Consider the following 20,308-nt stretch of genomic DNA (forward strand, 5'->3'; position numbering starts at 1 on the left):
CAATTTCTTGCTCCAGGGAGGTAATCTCAATTCGCTCTATTTTTTTCTGAAAATTAGCTTTACTTCTCAAGACACCACTAACAAATGCCTTAACGTTATCCCACACTATAGCAAGGGAAGCAGATCCCATATTATTGATGAAAAAATCATCACTTGCGCTTTTTAGGGCCACAGCGATATCAGCGTCCAAGAGGAGGGCGCGGCCGACAGTCCACCTTGAGTTCTGGACACCTCCGGGGCATTGGATAAGCATAATTATGGCTGAATGGTCAGATATATGACCTGGGAGGTGGTTAACCTTTTTAATCTCTCAGCTAAAACACCATCTATAAAGAAATAATCGACCCTTGAAAAATTACCATATTTCTTACTATAAAATATGTACTCCCTTGCAGAGCTCATTTGACGTCTTCAGGCATCCACCTATCCAAAGTCCTGTATCATCCTTCTTCAACCCTCTCTGATCTTGGGAGTATGAATACAGTCCCTTTTGGTAGATCTATCCAGATTAATATCCAGTAGGGTATTAAAATCTCACCCAAGAAGCACCGGGAGTTTGGACTCCTTTAGATTCTTCTCCAAATTTGATAAAAAGGAAGGATCATCAGAGTTTGGGCCATAAAAACCTGCACACCATAAATCAGCCAAAACCAAGCTACTGGAATTGTCAGTTTTTTAGGTCAAAACCTCCATTCCTACCCCTCTCCTAAGAAGGATAGCAACCCCCTCACAACAAACATCTTGATCTGAGACTATAGAATTCTCAATCCACCTAAACTTAGAGAGAAGGACTCTTCTCTCGGTTGCTATCAGATGGGTTTCCTGTAAAATCATAACATGAACGGTACTCCCCTCACAGTACCTAAGCACCAGTCTCCGCCTCCCCTTTGTCCGAGACCACTGACGTTCCAGGTAAAAAATCGTATCTCTTTGCCTACCCCCATGTATTTTCTAACCCTCTACACCTCAGCTTTCATATGTCATAGTTAATGCCAACAGTTATAAATGCTGTAGTTTGGCGAATTTGAGGACTTTTTTCTTTTATCGCACTGCTCCCCACCCAGTGTCCCTTCCCAGAATCCACTCTTAGGAACCTTGCCCTAAGGTCAGTGGTATGCAGAGCGTTAAACCAAAACGAACTATGTGTGCTGATTTTGCTTTAGGGTTTGTTTTTAATTTCAAAGGCATGCCCTGAACCGCTCCCAGGATGCTTGTTCATTTAACATAATGGGGAGCCGCAGCCAACGGCCCACATGTCAAGGGAGCCGTGGGTAGAAAACGTTTGGGAACAACTGCTCTAGGGCACTCATGCTCAGTATAGACAAATCGTAAATGCTACAAATACTCCACAATGGTCTCAATCTGATTTGTGAAAAGGGACGATAATACAAGGTAGTACCCGGTACATAGTGCAAATAGCACCTGGTCTCCATCGTTTTAAGGCTCATGACGCCACTGCCTTCAATACAGAAAATTGCACTTAAGGAATAACCTTTTTGCAAATCAGATTGAGACCATTGTGTCGTATTTGTAGCATTTACTATCTGTGTACACTGAGCATCTAATTATTGTTGATATTGTCACACATTTTATATGAGTAGGGTAGGGATCTGTGTAACCGTCCTGAAGAAGAAGCAAACGCTTCGAAACATGTTGACACACACACAGGAGGTCTTGTACATTAACACAACACACCTCCGCCTCACAACTTATACCGACACTAAGGCATATTACATTTTTTTTACTCCGAAGGTGCTAGGTATTTTTTAACAGTCACGTATCACTCATTCCGGACCGTACCACTCACCCTCTCTCACACTGCACATAGCGAAAACATCAGTGCTCCTGCGCATTCGCTGGTAGTAGCACACCACGTTCCATAGAGGGACATGAAGACCCCTGTGACACCAAAGGCCCTTTTGGTGTGTGAGGGGTATTTAAGAAACACAATATGCTTCCCACAATGTAGGAAACACACTTGACCCATGATCAACCATCATCCATCGCAATCTCTCATGGGTGGATCCTTTGGTTTATAAATAATTGTAAGGGGATTTCGAATCCACCCTAGGTGTTCGTGTAGGACATCAACTCTCCACTCCCTCCTTTTTTTTTATTGTTTTTATTTGAAGAAAGAAAAGGAACAATCAAATTACCACTGTAATTGCTACAACCCCATGACGAATTCCATTTACGAACATGTGACGTTTGCAGTCTTATATACATTATGCATACATTCAATTCGTTCAATGTGTAATTTAAACATCATTACTGTCAGCATTATCGCCTCTCCCCATTGAGTCCACTTCCCGAATAATCGTTGGCAATTCGCAAATACCTCCCCTATAGGTATTCCATTTTCATAATTTTTTGGGGGATCCCCATGGTATGTACACCGCCACCATCACTGTGTCCATGTCTTTACACCTAATTGTTGGGGTAGGAGTAGTTACCCAGCCCCCATTACGGGCGATGTTTTTTTTTGCTACCGTGATACCCAGAGTAACCCAAGATTGCTGTACTAGGTTTAGGTCTGTTGCGTCCTGTGAGAAGTTGGCCTGATGTGCAGTGTTCACTATTCTAGTGATCACTATATATCAGTCCAAACAACCCTTATTGATGATTGGTTGTAAGTCAACCTTATAGACCAGCTATCCTAGTAGCATGGATACGAGCAGTCTAAGGCTAAGACTCTAGAGGGCGTGTTAAGCCAGCTGTTTTACCATCACATTACCCCTTGAACACCCAGTGAAAGGACACCACACAAGTGTTATGAAAATAAACAGTGTATTTATTAGAATCACAACAACCCTGTACTCTTTATGAGGACAGGGTGCTAGGCACACAACAAAACTCTTACGAAAATACTTAAGTTAGCACGTTATACACAAATGCCCGAGGGGCACGAAAAACCATATACTTTAAAAGTGGAATGCGAATTACTAGCAGGTAAGTAACAGTTCTAATAGGCTTTGGAATCGCTAGGACTTGACTAGGGAATCGTTAGATTACTACTAGGAGACCTAGGGGACTCGGGTGCAGAGTGTGCACTCTCACGCGGGATGCGGGACAAAGTCTATGGAGGCTAGTAAAGGCAAAGTTAGTGTTCACGGGCGAACCCGACCTGGTAGGAAGAAAACGACAGTGGATCCTGACCCTAGGATAGTGAGGCTATGCTGGGACACCGAAGTGCCGAAGTTACCTAGCCCAGGGGCTGCAGCTGCATAGGTCTGAAAAGACGTCGGGGATCTCGTTGCCGGACCAGGAGCCTGGAAGGAAGAAGTTGCTGGCAGGCGACCAGTGAAGAAAAGTTCGATGGATCCAAGCCTGGATCAAGGAAGAAGAAAACCTGAAAGCAGAGGGGACCAAGTTCTTGAATCACTAGCCAGTGATTAAGTGGGCACCAGGATGGCACCGGGCGAAGTCACCGCAGTCAGGTGAGTGGGCGCTGCTGGGCTCTGCAGTCTCTCGGACCAGGAGGCGTTGTCGGCGACCAGGATGGAGGTGCGAGCTGTCCCACGAAGGTTCTTGCTGTCGACGTCGCTGGACCCAGGATTGGGCAACAAGTCTTGGCAAATGCAAGGCCCACGCGGTGGACCTAAAATGGCGTCTTGGGCGGACCAGGAGGGTCCAGGGTACTTCTCCGATGGAGGGAAGCAAGGGCCAGTCTGGAGCAACCAGACCAGCAGCAGAAATGTCGTCGGGCGTCGTCAGGAAGGCCACAAGCCAGCGGGCTAGTAGCCAAACAACGTGGTGAGCAGTAAAAAGCAGAAGGGCCCCACGCAGATCGTGGAGATGCTGGGGGGCTGCTCTTCGGTGCTGGAGCTGCTCAGGGTGGGGGCTTCTCGGACCCCAAAGCACTCACCAGGAATTCACTCGGCGGGCTTGCTGGAAAGAAGTCGTGCAGTCTTGAAGATGGCCGGTCCCTCGAGGTCTCGTCACACCCACGAATCTCAGCGTGACTGATGATGCAGGTAGAGGTCAGAGGTGCCAGGGAAGCCGGTTCTCGTCGAGCTGGGCAGTCGGATTCCGGAGGAAGGACTTGCAGCAGACCGCAGTGTTCTTAGATGGTGCCTGCGGATGCAGGGTGACTACTCCTTAGTCACAAGGGAGAAATCTTAGGAAGAAGTCTTGAGTTCCTTTCGCGGAAAGTAGTTTCAGGATTCAAAGATGATTTGATTTGGAAGGGGGCCAGTCTCTACCTTTATCCTGTAAAAAGGGGCTGGCACGCGACTAAGTCCTGCCCTATGGGTGGGACTAGGAGGGGGGTGGTTACACCCACTTCCTTGGCGGCTTTCCCCAGGCCAGGGGCTGAAGTGCCCCTGGAACTGGTTTCAGCCGGCCTATGCACAGTGAGCACCGGGGTGCCACTTGCAGTCACCTTCCTCTAAAGCCCTGCCTACCTACAATACACAAAACCCTGTCTGGGACGGTGCTGGCACCGCCCCTGGCAGGAAACCCTTTGTCCTTATCTCCTGCTCTGGGAGGACTCCCAGCAGCAGGAGGGCAGACTTGTGTCTCGGTGGCAGCATCCATTTTGTGGATGCTAAGGCTCTGTCTGACTTTAACCGGGGTTAGGGGTTACATACATGTCGTGTCCCTCTAGAAGGGTGGAATGCTAACCCCGTCGCCAGAATTGGCGAGGGGTTAGTATTCCAATTCGTATGACACCTTACTCGACATGTTTTGATAAAGCGATACCAGAGTTGGCATATAACCGCGAGGATTATAATGCACTTAAGAGTATATGGTATGCGATATCATGGAAACGGCTAAGGGATGGATCCCGAAAGCCGCAGACAGGCTCAGCTCATGCCAGAGCACCATCTCACACGATTCCAAGCACTCTGCCTTCAGGATTGTTAAGGCCTGCCATAGGAGTGACTAATAGGAGATCTGTGTGTCCATTTTTAGGGTTAGATATAGGTATACTATATCTAAAGCAAAGGGTGATTACACCACCTTGCCCCAGCTGTCAAGCAGCCAGTTGTGTCAGATTTGGATGGCCAGCCAGGGGTGGCATAATACATGCTGCAGCCCCTGGTAGGCCCTGGGTACACCTATGCCCTGGGTACCTAAGGTACACTGTACAGGGACTGATAAGGTGACTCAGTATCCAATTTAGATATGTACCTAAGGTACATGGAATCCATTTTACAGAGAGAGCAGTAGGCCTGGGGCCCTGAATAGCAGGGTCCCAGGTCAACTAAGTCAGAAAACCAGCAAAACACCAGGCAAAAAGTTGGGGGCAACCATAGTCAGGGCTCTACCTTCCTACACGTCCCATATATTAAGCTAACAGCATTTGGGCTCTCTTGGTACTGAACAACCACTCACCCTTTTGATCAATGTCATGACCGCTTCCCAGTATCCCATCACCACGGGGCAATCCCAGATTGTATGGAAGAATGTACCAAGCCCCCCACAACTTCTCATACATATCGGGCTGTCGGTTTTACCAATTTTGCAGAGGGTAGTTCAGGTGTAGTAAATTCTATGAAGAATTTCCACTCCCTCCTTTGGTATTTATTGTAAGCAGTCACTCAGTCAGGTCACTAGAAGTCGGTCGCGTTTCAGGGGGCATCTCTAAGATGCCCTCTGTTGTGCATTTTACATTAAATCCCACACTGGCATCAGTGTGGGTTTAAAGTGCTGAGAAGTTTGATACCAAACTTCGAAGTCTTCAGTGTAGCCATATGGTGCTGTGGCGTTTGTAATGACAAACTCCCAGCACCACATACTCCTAATGGCTGCACTGCACTTACAGTGCCCAGGAATGGACCAGGGTACTGTCGGGGTACAGGGCTCATGCACCTGTACCCTCACCACTGGCAAAGGGCACTCAGCTAGAGGGGTGACTGATCTATGCCAGGGCAGTGGTTTGTGGGCATGACACACAGGGATGTGTACCATGTCGACTCTTCATTTTGTTCTGTAGCATGACACGCAGCCTGCCACGGCAGTGTGCGAGTGTCAGGTGTCAGGTTACACCCTCTAAGGGTGGCACAATAAGTGCTGCAGCACTTAGAAGCATTCTCTGGTCACAGTGCCCTGGGTACCTATGGTAACATTTACCAGAGTCAGACATGCGGCCAGAGATGCCAATTGGGTTTTAGGCTTCAATGCAGTTTTTAGGGAAGGAACACAGGCCCTGGGCACCTAGTTGGCAGGAGCCCAGGGCACACTCAGTCAAAGCACATCAGCAATACAGCAAAAAGTGGGGGCATACCAATGCAAGAAAGAGGGCCCTTTCTCACAATATCTTCCTAGGTTTTTGACAGTTTTCTTTTGAAGGGATCCCTGTGAGATCTCTGTATTTCCCATTCAAGATTAATATCAGGTCTATCCTTGAGAACCGTGTCTCAGAGTAATGCTACCACAAAGGACTTCATGTCGCCACCTTTCGCTACCTCGGCACATTCAAGATCCTCAGATTATTCCTCCACGAATGGTTTTCAATCCTCTCTAGGTGCTCTTTCAGCCCTTGATTTCGTTTAGTAAGTAGCCCTAATCTGGTTGCATTCTTCTGCACATCTCCTTTCACCGATAACAACCTCTTCTTTAATACCCTTGTTCTTGCGGCTAACTCATCCAACTTATGAGTTAGGGCTAAGCAAGAGGCTTGGATCCCTGTTTGATTGATCTTAGATACCTCAAACCTGCTCCTGATTTCTTCCCTAAGGCCCAGGAGAATAGCAGCGAGTGACTCCTCAATCCGTGCCCCTACTACCTCATTGCCATTTAGCCTACTGGGTACTTCTGATTGAGGGCTTTCCCTCTGTTGATCTCCCCGGCTACACTCAGCTATCTGTTACTGCTGTTCTAGGCAAGTAAGCTTCATATTGGTTCTAATTGCTAATTTGTGGGGCATACTGAGTTAGACCACCTATCCCTAAACTAGGTTCTGTGGGAGGTGTGCCCGTGCAAGATAAGCTGGTCACCCCTGTTAGAGCCGCTGTAAAAACCAGGGGAGACTCCACATTCTGAGTTTGAGTCTGATCTCCATATTACATAATTGGAACATCTTGAATAAGGGACAGCTGACCCTTGAGAAACCGCTGTTTGCATTTAAAAGGGGCCTCAACTTGAAAGATACTCTGATACACACCAGACCCCTTGTTACAAACACACCTAGACCCAACACCCTCTGGAATTTACCAAATGTCCGGGGCCACTACCCATGAGGATCCTGTGCTGCTTGCGCACTAACACAAGTAACCAAAAGCAAAGACAAACGCACCTCCAGACCCTGGGTACTGCAACAACACTAATTGCAACAGTGAGAGGGTGGTCTTCCTCATCTCTTGCCCTTGTGGCTTGAGATATGTGGGGATGACCACTAGAAAGGTACGAACAAGGATCCTCGAACACAAGAGTACAATCAGGTGTGCTAAACAAATCACAAAATTTACTAAAGATTTTTTTCACATGAGACATGGCGCAGACTCCCTCAGTTGGACCATTCTTGACAAACCAAATCTCACTGCAACCACTGCTGGACTGACTGTCAAACTTCTCAGGCTGGAGCAGAGATGGGTGTACAGGCTGGATACAGCAAACAGGGGGCTCAATGAGGATATCCGGTGGTTGGCGCTCTCTTGAGAAACATCACAAAATGCCATGAAGCTCAGCGTCACATACCACTGGCGAGCACCATCAGTTTTGGTGATCTCCAACCTCCTACCCACTCTCCCTGCTATAAGGCGCGACATTTCATACTCCGCACGCCCCATCAGGGTGACTTCTACCCGGCTAACCGGGGTTCCCTACCAGGCCCTTCCTGACCTTTGCTCCTTCCACCTCCCAGCTTCACCGACTCATAGGCCCGCTCCATCCGTGCGGGGTCCCACTGGGACTCATGTTCATGCCCCCCGTCACTGGCATGGCCACACTTACACGCTCAGTCCTGCCTAGGTCACCCGGTCTCAGATACTGTCTGGCGCCACATCTCTCATTAAGTGCGCTCAGAGTGACTACAACCCGGCTCCACCGGGGTCCCCCACTGGGCCCCCGCCTGCCACTGTACCTCTCACCTCCCAGTACGCCTCCTCAAATCTGAGTGAGGTCCCGCAGGGTTTTACATACATGCCCATTGTCACTTGCAGGGATACACAGGCACACATAGTCTTGCCCACATTACCGGGTCCCTGACATTTTGTGCTCTCACGATCCCGCCCCTGCCCCAGTTGAGGCACCTCGTTCCCAGCGGCGAGTAGTTCTACGGCGGACGCCAGAACTACAACCCCCATCACCACTTCACTTCCGGTAGTGGCGCATTCTGTTGCGCCTCATTTCCCACTTGGATACCAACGAGCCTCCGTATTTAAGCCGTTGGATCCGATTCACTCCTACCCTGCCCCAGGACGTACGCCTTGAGGCTCTGCACCCCACCAAACATGGTAAGTGACTGCCCCGTTCCTTCACCTTGACTCCGCGTGTTTTGAGCACACTTCTTTTCGCCACCCAACCTCTACAGTATGTTTGCTCTCACGCAATTACTGAACATGAGACACCACTGCCTTTGCTTCCACAGTGTCGTGTGCCTTTGCTAACCGACACTGGTCTAATTTTTATTGACATCATCACCCAGGGCAGTGCTCATTTCCAGCCCACAGCCTCCAGGCGCTTGCTCTCTTTCTTGCCTTGCATCCGTACACCCAGCACTCACCCAGAGGCCGGTGCAATCCCCAGCACCCCCCCTCTTGCAGCTGTATCCATTCTGGCACCCCCACGGATGCACCAGCTCACAAGCACATGCTTGTTCCCTTCCAACACCGAGCGCATTACGCTTTCCTTGTGTGCCGCAATCCATGCTGGCACCCCCACGGGTTTACCAGCACAACACACGCCTGGTCTACAGCCTCCCCACATCGGCTCCTCGAGTTACCGGCAGCATGTTTGGCCCTCCCTGACACCCTGCGCCTTCTCCATACGGCTGCACCTCTGCTAAGAACTCTCACGGCATTACAAGCACACAGCATGCTGGTTTTCCTACCCACCCACGCCTGATACCCCGGCTCCACTAGCCGTCGGTAGCAGGTTTGGCTCCTCACCCCACAGCGCATCCCTCCTTCTCTATGCGACTGTAAATCTGCTGGCACTCCCACGATGACACCAGCCCTCAATACTGGTTCTTTCCAATCACTTCTTGCCCGTTTGTTTTTCCAACTGCCAGCAGCAGGGTGTCCCCCCCCTCTCCTCCAGCACCACTGAGAAACACCGCGGTTACATCTTTGTTGGGTCCCTTGCCCTGTACTTCCAACTCTGCTCTTACTGTTGTGGCAATGGGAGACGTTCTAACTTGAATGCCAAGTGATACCCGGTGAGCTGCATCCCCCAGCCATCTCTTTCCTGCCGCTGACATTATGACCATGACATACTCTACTCCCTTCCTTGGGCTTTCTTAGCTTTTTATTCTATAAACCTTCTCCATCAGGTTTTGGCGTACGTACCTTTTTGGCTAATAAGCTGGGACAGATGTGGCAAACTACACATACCAAAAGTGGTAAGTCACGCATCTCATTACCATACAGATTGATCTAATACGGGAATGTGTTTCAATGCATTATTGAATGGGGAGTGGTAATACAATTTGGACTCGCGCTATATGGTTTTCCTGTTTTTCTGATTTATGCAAACAATGGTGTGATATGATGTTCTTTGTCTCCATCGTAGGTTGTGCGTTGAACATACTGAATAGGCTAAAATCACTGGTTCAGCATCATACTGTCATTTGTTGCACGTGTTTTCCTATTGTTTTTTTCACGCAGTTCACATTTATTGCAGTTAGCTAGATCAGTGACCCTGAAGAAGGTTGTGACACTATTGTAGGTCTGCTGGCCGAAACATGTTGGTCTTGACATAACACAGAAGCCTCTAATGATGGCATCTGGGTGACCAGCGAGATTCTGTTTTTAATCCTGACACCGGGTAACTCAATAAAGTTGCAGCATAGCTATAGCTAACCCTGTAGTTAGTTTTAAACCACTCACATTTACAGCACTGCACTAATTTGAACACACCAGGCTCACATAGGGTTTTAGTATACCCGCCGACCTCATACAAAAAACATCCAAGAGCTCCTCCCTTGCAGAAATGTGGTTGTAGCCCACGTAGAGATTGGGCCTCTCACGTGAAGAGGCACACCTATGATGACCTCTGCTGTGTGAGGGGAACCGTCCTAAAAAGGGAACCCCTTTTGTGCGTAAGTGTACACTCAGCCCTTGGCTCAAACCCCCCTCCCCCCAATCATTATGAACCCGGGGCCTTTCTTGTGATTGAAAAAAAGTAGAAATGGGGAAGCCACTACATTAAAATAGGATTTAACGGACGGTGCTATTGTAATCAGGGGGGCAAGAGCTTTCTTACCCCTGCTCACTGCTGACCCATTAGACAGATTTACTGGCTTTGTGGGCTTCCCGATCCTTATTAGGTTTCAGGATCAGAGTGACTGTGGCTTCTGACCAAGATTGTGGAGTAGTCTCGCCTAGAAGATGTATCTTGTTAAACAGGGTCGTTAGGACTGAGACCACTTTATCAGAGACTACTAGATATACCTCTACTGGGAGCCCATCGGGGCCGGCTGCCTTTCCCTTGGCCATTTTTTTTATTTGATTTCGAACTTCACCCTCTTATATCTGAGCTCAGAAATGCTCTGTCTGCCTCTGTTAACTGAGGCAATTCGAGCTGATTTAACCAATCTTCTGCTCTTTGAGATTGAAAGCAATTCTCTTCTGTATAAAGATTTTGCATAAATAATTTGGCCTCCTCACAGATCTGGTCGCTATCATGGGAGGTGACCCCTGTGCTATTCACGGTTAGTCGATTGATCTGATTTCTGACACCATCAGTCCTGGCCTTCCAGGCAAGAAGTCGTCCACACTTTTCCCCATAGGAGAAATTTTGCAGTTTGCTTGCATCCCACCTGTCTTTGAGTATTTTATCAAGATTAGCCTGATATTCTGCCCGTAGAGAATCTAGCTCACTTTGTATATCAGCCAGATTAGTCTGCTGATCTAACGAAGCCCTCTGTAACTGCTGTTCTTTTTGTTTTATTTTGAGAAGACATTCTTCTTCCATTCTTCTTCTAGTTTTGTTTCTCCAAATCATTAGAATGCTCAGGGATCCTCTCATACAGGCCTTAAAGGCCTCCCATACAATTTGATTGGTTGTGGTACCACAATTTAGCCTAAAATACTTGGCTACCTGCATCTCCAGGTAATTTCTTACCTCCTCTTTTAGGAGTATTGATCTGTCCAGGGTCCACCTTCTTAGTTGTTCTCCCTGTTTAAGCTTAATTGTTAGTTCCACCATCGAATGATCCGATAGTAAGGCTGGAATGTATGATACAGTGTCAACTGCAGAGAGAAGCACCTGATCCAGTAAGAAACAAATCGATTCTGGAGTGGCGCCTATATCTGCGACTATAGAAGGAGTAATCTCTTCCATTACCATTTTTCACCCTCCAAACATCCAATAAATTAAAATCTTTCATGATGTTTTTAAGCTCGATTTGTGATTTGCGTGGGGGGGTAGATTTAGCCCTAGAAGTGGGATCCAAAGTTGCAAAGATCAGGTTAAAGTCCCCTCCTATAATAAAGGCGATCGCCAAATCCAAGAGACTAGCTTTTAAACTAAACAAGGCCCCTGGGGAATCTAAGTTGGGCCCATAGTAGACTGCGCATGCTAACCGTGAGCTGTCTACTACTAAGGATGCAGTCAGCCATCTGCCTCAATAGTCAGTCTCATCCCTCTCTACCCTAATCCCGGGGTTTGCACGAATTAAGATAGCCACTCCTCTAGTATTTCCACTCTGGTTGGAGCAGAGCAGGTCTTGGATCCACCTTTGGTTCCTAAATGCTGCCCTGCACTCCTGTGGTTCTAGATGAGTTTCCTCAAGCAAGCAAATATGGGCCCTTAATTTATTCAGGAATCCACAGATTCTAGAGTTTCCTGCTATCCCTTAACCCATTTACGCTCCAGCTTACTATTTTTATTTTACTGAATGTACTTGTCATGTGAGAGGATATCTTGGAGAGGACTTAAAACTAATTCGAATCTTTTTCCTACTAGAGAGTAGCGCCTTATTTTTATTTACCGTCATGGTTATATGTGGAATAATTTTTCCCTTTTTGGCTAATAAGCCGGGACAGATGTGGCAAACTACACATACCAAAAGTGGTAAGTCACGCATCTCATTACCATACAGATTGATCTAATACGGGAATGTGTTTCAATGCATTATTGAATGGGGAGTGGTAATACAATTTGGACTCGCGCTATATGGTTTTCTTGTTTTTCCGATTTATGAAAACAATGGTGTGATATGATGTTCTTTGTCTCCATCGTAGGTTGTGCGTTGAACATACTGAATAGGCTAAAATCACTGGTTCAGCATCATACTGTTGCACGTGTTTTTCTATTGTTTTTTCACGCAGTTCACATTTATTGCAGTTAGCTAGATCATTGACCCTGAAGAAGGTTGTGACACTATTGTAGGTCTGCTGGCCGAAACATGTTGGTCTTGACATAACACAGGAGCCTCTAAGGATGGCATCTGGGTTACCAGCGAGATTCTGTTTTTAATCCTGACACCGGGTAACTCAAAGTTGCAGCATAGCTATAGCTAACCCTGTAGTTAGTTTTAAACCACTCACATTTACAGCACTGCACTAATTTGAACACACCAATCTCACATAGGGTTTTAGTATACCCGCCGACTTCATACAAAAAACATCCAAGAGCTCCTCCCTTGCAGAGGTGATTGTAGCCCACGTAGAGACTGGGCCTCTCATGTGAGGAGGCACACCTATGATGGCGCATGACACCTCTGGTGTGTGAGGGGAACCGTCCTAAAAAGGGAACCCCTTTTGTGCGTAAGTGTACACTCAGCCCTTGGCTCAACCCCCCCAATCATTATTACCCGGGGCCTTTCTTGTGATTGAAAAAAAGTAGAAATGGGGAAGCTACTACATTAAAATAGGAGTTAACGGACGGTGATATTGTAATCAGGGGGGCAAGAGCTTTCTTACCCCTGCTTTACTGGCTTTGTGGGCTTCCCGATCCTTGATTTAAAGTTCCGGGGGCCCTCCCGTAATACTTTTTTGTGGTTTTAAGAAGACTGTAGGGACTACTAAGGAAAGATCCACTTTGGGACCTACCCTTGCGGTGGCAGCAGCGCGAGTGCGGAGCAAATAAATGGATCCGATTCCAAAGGCGGAAAACAATCGAGGTGGAGTCTTTGTACCTCTGTATTGTGCGTTTCACTGATTATTACTCCTATGTCACAACACTAGATTGCAGGAGAATGCATAGGCTGAATACATGGAAACAACACAGCACAATGATGAGAGAAGCATGCGGGTGAGGAAACATGGCCAGGGTGATATCTAACAGCACCAGAGTGATAACCACACCGAAGGGGAGGGCGTCGAGGTCGAGTGCAAGCCGGAGACCTTTACTTTAGTTACTAAGATGTACAGCTAGAAGCAGACCATTGCAATTTATAGATCATCAAGGTCCTTACCATTTCGATAAGTAAAACTCATAAAACTTGACAGGGCAGCGAAGAGGATTCATTCGATTCTCACGTTGCTCTAGAATCGGTATCTCGTCATCTCGTTTGCGCTTTGATCCACTTTCTGCAAATGAGGAGAGAAAAGACATAGCTTAACAGCTGCATAGTACATGTGGCGTATGGGAGTGGCCGAAGAACACAAGAGAAATTAAACCATAAAAACAGTGCCAATGCACATGCAAAGAGCTTTTTATTACTGCGAGGCAGTGTACTGTTGCAGGGATTCTGCACAAACACAGAACTATGCGAAGGATTATGGGACTTTAGTGTATAGGGACTCAGTCTTCCTACCACCTTAGTACCCACGAATCCAGGTCCGACTAGCTATAGTGTCTCACTTGCTCTCCTACTCACTCAGAGAAACAAATGATTACACACCCCAGAACACAACGCTCCCAGATCTCGAAGTAAATGCGGTAACCAGACACACCCTTTTGCTCACACTCGGATACTTGTCCACAATAATATTCGACAGAGACACAGAAAAGTTTAAAATATTAATTTTAAGTATTGCACCCTAACATGCAGTATATGTGCCACAACAAGCAAGACAATGCATAGTACAAATATAGTTGGCATAGCAGCTACCAAACATCATAAAGGGAGATGTCATCAGAAAAAGAAAATGGAGAAAATACTATAGTGCCTAACCTCCCCCCCTTTGCTAAGAAGTATTATATGTTAGAAGATCTCTGGGCTTTGTCAGCAGCCCCCATACCTTAGCCTATAGATGGTAGATCTACATCATAGATAATGTCTCACTCTTTTCCCTGGAAAGATCCTCTCCAAGTGTCTGCCACCTAGTTGTGTACCCCACTAAAAATCCAAGCACACTGTCCAAACAACAGCTGCATTGGTATGTTTTGTCTAAGGGCTAAGGAATGGCCAGAACAAAATAACAAGGAGCATTGTGTTCAACCTTGCATCTAATGTTCAGTAAAAATCTCATGAACATACAGAGCGAACACAGCGTTGAGTTCTATGTGAAAGTAGTCATTAAAATTATTGCAGAATATAAATACATGTAGTAATGTTTGCACAGCAGCAGGCAAGCTGCAATGTGCTCACGCTAAGTTTAGTGAATAAAAGGCCAATGTCCCCATGTGCCACGTGACAGTACATGTGCAAAAGGAATTCCACTGAATAAATGCGGGAGAAGGAAAACCTGGAGTTACTAATTGAGGGAATTAATGTGGGCCTTTTCCCAATATACACATACACAGCGAAAAACAAGCCACTTGTCCGTCAAGGGAAACTTTGCTAAATTCATGAGCAATGAATGTGTTTGCATCTGTGTGGGATCCCAGGAAAATCTCCTCAAGAAAACCTTTTTTAAAGTAACCTCAAATATGGCTATCTAACCTTTTCCTTCAATTTTAACCATTTAAAATATTGACTAAAACAGCATATATTCTTCTTCGAGAAAACGTTTTACTCATTCATTTTTATGCATAAAGAAATGAAGGAAATGCTAGAGAGTCATACAACGTTTTCAGGCTAAGTCCTGTGGAAACTGCACTCTAACTGTGTCTGCAAGGTAAACAAAGTTATTTAGAGGAAACAAACTCAGGCAGTAACGTTGGTATTTTCAATTAATGGACAGACTAGCAGGTTCCCTCTGTAAAGGATTCATCCTAAAAGATTGCACAGAAATAGACCAGAAATGTGTACTTACCTGTAGGAGTAGCTTTGCAGCTTCAATAATTTTTCTGTGCATTATTCCATCACCTAGTGGTTGGTTCAAAAATACATTTCTTTCCGATTCGGGGAAGTCTGTTCCCAATTGGTGCAGCGTCCATCTTCGTATGCCCTGGAAACCTTTGTCCGTGGTCACTATCTTCAGATTCTTGTTTCCCCTTTGGCACCTTTGTTTATGTTCTTCTTGGCGTTCTGCTGAGTTTTACTCACCTTTTTAGATTTGTTTCTCAGTGTTGCACCTCATTTCCGGGAGTGGTGGGTGACAGGTGAATTTAGAACATTCTCCAAACTACTCAGTAAACATTTCATTTTGCAGCGTGAATCTTTTCTGGATTCATATGCTCTGCGTTGGATTTGTCGCGGGATCCCTGTGAATGTTTAGCGGTTGGGTTGAAATGAGCTTAAACTTGCAAATAAATTCTTCAGTACCCCTTCTCCCACCTGGGACTCCTTGAGGAGAATGTCCACAAAGCAGCCTTTTGTGAAAGTATGGATGGATTACCAGGTGGCTGCCATACGAACAAGTGATTTTCCTTTGGTAAGGCTCTTTCTGTTGGGAGACTATTTAGCTGCAGATTTCTTACCTTCTGAATGTTCCCCATGGCGTCAGACTGGATTGGGAAATCTTTCTAGAAGATGGCGCCATGTGGCTCCGCACAGACACTGTTAGGCTCCGGAAATGACGAGCGGAGCATATATAAGTGCCATTCTTGAATGTTGATGTCCGTTTTCGATGCAGTCTGTGCCTCCAGACGTGAAGACACAAAAGCAAATTGATAGACCTGTGTGCAGATTCCTAGACTTGGGATCCCATGATTAATGGGTAGAGTACAAACACAGAACAGGGAGGGTCGGTGAGGAATCTCCAGAAAGATCATGGCTACTTGCAAGCATGTTCCCAGGGGCCAATACGTTTGGTCAGGGATGTGACAGAGGGCCTCAGTGCCAATGCCAGTGGGGTTGAATTTAATAAATTATAGTGTGCATGGATAACAGGAACCCAGGCCACCCAAAGAGTGCGCAAAACAACTGTCTCGCAGCTTTAGTTCACAGTTGCCCTTCTTGCCAGGGCGGGGACAAGAATGTTTCTAAACTCCTGTTAGAAAACTCACTTTTAAAATAATACTTCTCAATGCACTGATGTACTAAGGAGAATATGTTCTGAATGTCAAGTAATTTTGTTTTATTTTGAGGTGACTGTCATATTTAACACTTTTGCTGAAAGAGTTCTTTAAAAAGTGGCGCAGGACTGCCTAGTAACTTCCTTTATTAAACTTGATTAACCTTGTAATAAAGGCTTGCTTGTTTAGCTAGTATATTTTTATTGATATTGCGGAGTCGAGTATGCAGCAGCCCATCACTGCATATAAAGGCCAGGAAAACAATGTGCGGCCTCCAAGCCGTACTTTGAGGATCAATGAGTTCGATAGAGTCTCCACTACAAAGAGAGTCATCAAAGGTAAGTAACCGGTTCCTCGGATAGAGACTTCTAGCTGCAGATTCCTCACCTTTTGACTAGATACCAAAGCAGTACCCAAGGGGTTAGGCTCTGGATTGACTCAAACCAGAAAGTCCTGCAGGACCGACCAGGCAAAGTGCCCATCTCATGGACCTAGCTCTCCAGACAAAAGTGCTTTATGGATTTTGATGATGGATTAAACCCAGATCAATTGACTGGGGGTGAGTGCTTGCATTGTTGAACACTCCGTCCATCATCCCCTTTGGTTTTGTTTTGTGGGGGGCACCCATGTTGCAGCCTGGCAGGAATTCCATGGGCCAACGGAGCAGTAGAAGCTTTGGCCCTGGCAAAATGAGCACACAGTACTTCTCAAGGCTGCTTCTTTGCAAATGTGTAGCAGATCTTAACGAAAGAGCAAGATTCAGTGCAAGGCGGTACGCTTCTGCACAGCTTTGCCTTTTTTCGCTCTGGCTAACCCCACAAAGAGCCAGTTGTTTACCTGGGGATCTTTGATACAATCAATGTAGGAGCTCAGCGTTCTTTTGGGGTCCAAGTGGTGGAGCCTCTCCTCCTCCTTAGTGGGGTGAGCTGGAGCAAAGCATGCCGGCAGGATGAAGGCTTGACCAAGATGGAACGGCATCACAACATACGCTAAAATGGATGCCTAGTTGCAGAACCAGCTTATCCGGGATGGTGGTGATGTACGTAGCATTAACACACAGATCCTGAAGCTCATTGACACACTGTGCGAAGGTAGGTGTGGAGCAGCTTGAATGGAGTGCACATCAGATACGTATGGACAAGATCGATGTCCCACTTGGGAATCACAAAAGGGTAATGGGAGGACATATAATGTAGCCTCACAACTGGGGAGTTAAAAAATGAGGTTGGGTCAGGTGACCATAGGAAGGCTGAAAGGGCTGGTCTTCAACTGTGCCGAAAGCAAGACCTTGCTGGGTAAGAGAAAAAAAGGACGTCAGACAGATTGGTGTAAGGGGTCGATGTCAATCTGGCGTGAGCTGCACAATCCCACAAACTTGTCCCAATGACATGAGTATAAAGTTTGTCAAGAGAAGTCAGGGGGCCAAGATGACATCAATAACCTTTGGGGGAGGTCGGAGGTGTTTCAGCTGTTGCTGCTCAATCCCCAAGCATGATGGTGGAGAGTGCGAAGGTCCATGTGCAGAATCCAACCCTTCAGCTACAACAGCCCGATAGGAGGATAAATGCTCAAGCCCAGGATTTCTGGATATCTTGGTCTCTGTGTCTAATTCAGAGCTAGTAGGTCTTTCTGTCAGAGCTACACGGTCTGTCCCAATCTTCTAGAGAAGTCGGGGCAGCAGTGGTTTCAGCGGAAAGGCATTCCGAAGTCCTAAGTTCCACTTGAGGCAGAACGCATCTCCAAGCAAGAGATGCCTTTGGAGCTCCAACGTGCTGAAGTACTGACATTGCATGTTCTTGGCAATGCCAAAAAGATGGAGCCAAGGTTATCGCCATGCGTGGAAGAGACCCCACACCACCTTCGGGTGCATCTGCCATTCATGAGCCGCTAGGCGTCAGCGGCTGAGTCCCACCACCCTGACGTTCGAGGAGTCTGTCAGATAGTTCACCAGGAAAGTCTTCTGGTGGTTCAGCCATTAACAGAGGCACGAGGCCTCCATACAAGGTCCGTAACACACCCTGCCCTATTTTTTGGCAGTACCACACGAAGGTAGTTTTGTTCGTGAGCACCTGTACCAGTCTGCCCTTGATCGAAGTCTGGAAGGCTTTAAAAGTGGATGGCCGTGAGCTCCAGCAGAATGATGTGGGGCAAAACAAGGACGGAGGATCAAGTTGGTGTCAAGAATGAATACACCAGCTAGTATCTCCGGTGGAATGCCTCTTGCATCCTTTGGACCAGAGGGAGAGCCAGAGGGAGGCGGCAGGGAGCCATAGAGCAGGAGCATGGCTGCACAGAACTCTTCGATCTGACACAGCGTGGCTGAAGACCCAGGAAACTCTGGTTGTGCTGGGCTAACTGCGGGATCAGCTTGGAAGTTGACTTACTTTTATTTATTTATTTATTTATTTATTTGCGAGTTTTTATAGCGCTATGAATCGACTCCCGAAGGAGTATCTCCGCGCTGTTGACAACCAGTATCGCAACTGACAAAGGAGCATTTCAATTAAAAGAGAGTGTTCAGGGTCCAGATCGAAATGGGTGCTGCCACTAAGTGCTTACTCAAGCAAATGGGAATGGCAAGTGTGAGCAGGAACACGCTTCGACTTCTTATGTTTCTTACATTAGCTAAGGACTTGGCGCTCGACGAATAACGACCTCAGAGCGGCTCACTCGACTTCTGAAAAAGGAACAGAGAGCGGTCTTTAGACGGTTCCATTGAGGAGTCTTCTTATACTTGGTGAAGTAAAGTTTTGCCTTGCATTCGATGCACCGTTACCACGGTCTTTGGAGTCATGTCTTGGCCACAGAATTGTTACAGACATTTGTTTGCAACAATTTATATATGGTTTAAACTAGCACACTCAGAAATGTTGTGAGAATATCTAGGCGAGTGTCTCAGAGAGACGAGAGGGATACGAATTGGGTGGCGAGGAATGAAAGGAATAACCAGCGTCAGCACACAGAAACGGTGCCTATTTAAGCTCAGCATGGAGCAGAACAGAATCAATGTGGAGGTGCCGCCTTCCGGTGAGCAGAAGTACCGCTGAAAATGTTACCATCCGGTCTGACCCCTGGGGAATATCCAAAAGGTGAGGAATCTGTAGCTAGAAGTCTCCACCAAAAATAATAATTTCTTTGTGTGTGATCTTTTCTTTGGGAGTATGTTTTCATAGTTCTCCACAAAACTGTGCAGGATGATGTTAACTATTCATTTGTCTGCTGTGATCTTCCTCCGTTCTTAGAGGAACCCTTTGAACCGTGGCGGCAATTCCGCCGCAGTTCAGCGGAGTGGGCAGGGCCACGTCAGCCAACAGATGTGCGTAGCACTACGAAGGTAGTGCGTGAGACGGCCGTTGGCCGACAGAAGCACGCAAGGGGTTAATCTATTCCCCACTGGTGTTTTGTAGTGGGGCCTGCATAATGTACAGTCACTTGGTTGAGGAGCTCCCTCCTTTGGAGAGCTGGCCACTTCCTTTTGGCCTCCCCCCGTGGGGCCAGCACTGGGTTGTGCAGAACTGTTGCAGTGATGCCTGCTGTAGCTCTGCTTGCTGGCAGAAGGTTTCTGGTACTGAAATTTGGAAACTACCTTGTCTTGCTGGCCTTCTTATGGAAGGGGTGCTGCCTTTCGTGAGTGGCTGCAGAATTGTGTGGCCCCCATGGCCCTCACTGTGCCCTCTTCCTTTTTTTCTTTTTTCTAGAGCATCTCGTCCACATTCGAATAGGTGCTCACTAGTGAATGTGTTGTTAATAATGTTGGGCTAGCACCTCATGATTGAAGCCTGATACCCATAGCCAGGCATGTCGCCCGAGGATTGTCCCTGCGACCAACTGCTTCCTTACTGTATCTGCAGCACCCAGGGCCTACTTGAGGTAGGTGTTTGTGATGATTTTCCCTCTCCTCTCTGTGGGAGAA

The 20,308-nt window shown here is 46.9% G+C and overlaps 1 protein-coding gene across 6 annotated transcripts in view; it reads right to left on the reverse strand.

The window, feature by feature from the left end:
* Positions 1–20,308, reverse strand: part of ZMYM3 (zinc finger MYM-type containing 3) — a 451,345-nt gene that overhangs the window by 15,612 nt on the left and 415,425 nt on the right. For all 6 annotated transcript variants that reach the window (XM_078640225.1, XM_078640224.1, XM_078640229.1 and 3 more), the window contains one exon: positions 13,526–13,640. In XM_078640225.1, coding sequence (XP_078496351.1) covers positions 13,526–13,640 — 115 coding nt within the window. The remainder of the gene's footprint in view (positions 1–13,525; positions 13,641–20,308) is intronic.

The sequence above is a fragment of the Lissotriton helveticus genome, chromosome 4_2 (assembly GCF_964261635.1).
Source record: "Lissotriton helveticus chromosome 4_2, aLisHel1.1, whole genome shotgun sequence".
Taxonomy (NCBI): Eukaryota; Metazoa; Chordata; class Amphibia; order Caudata; family Salamandridae; genus Lissotriton; species Lissotriton helveticus.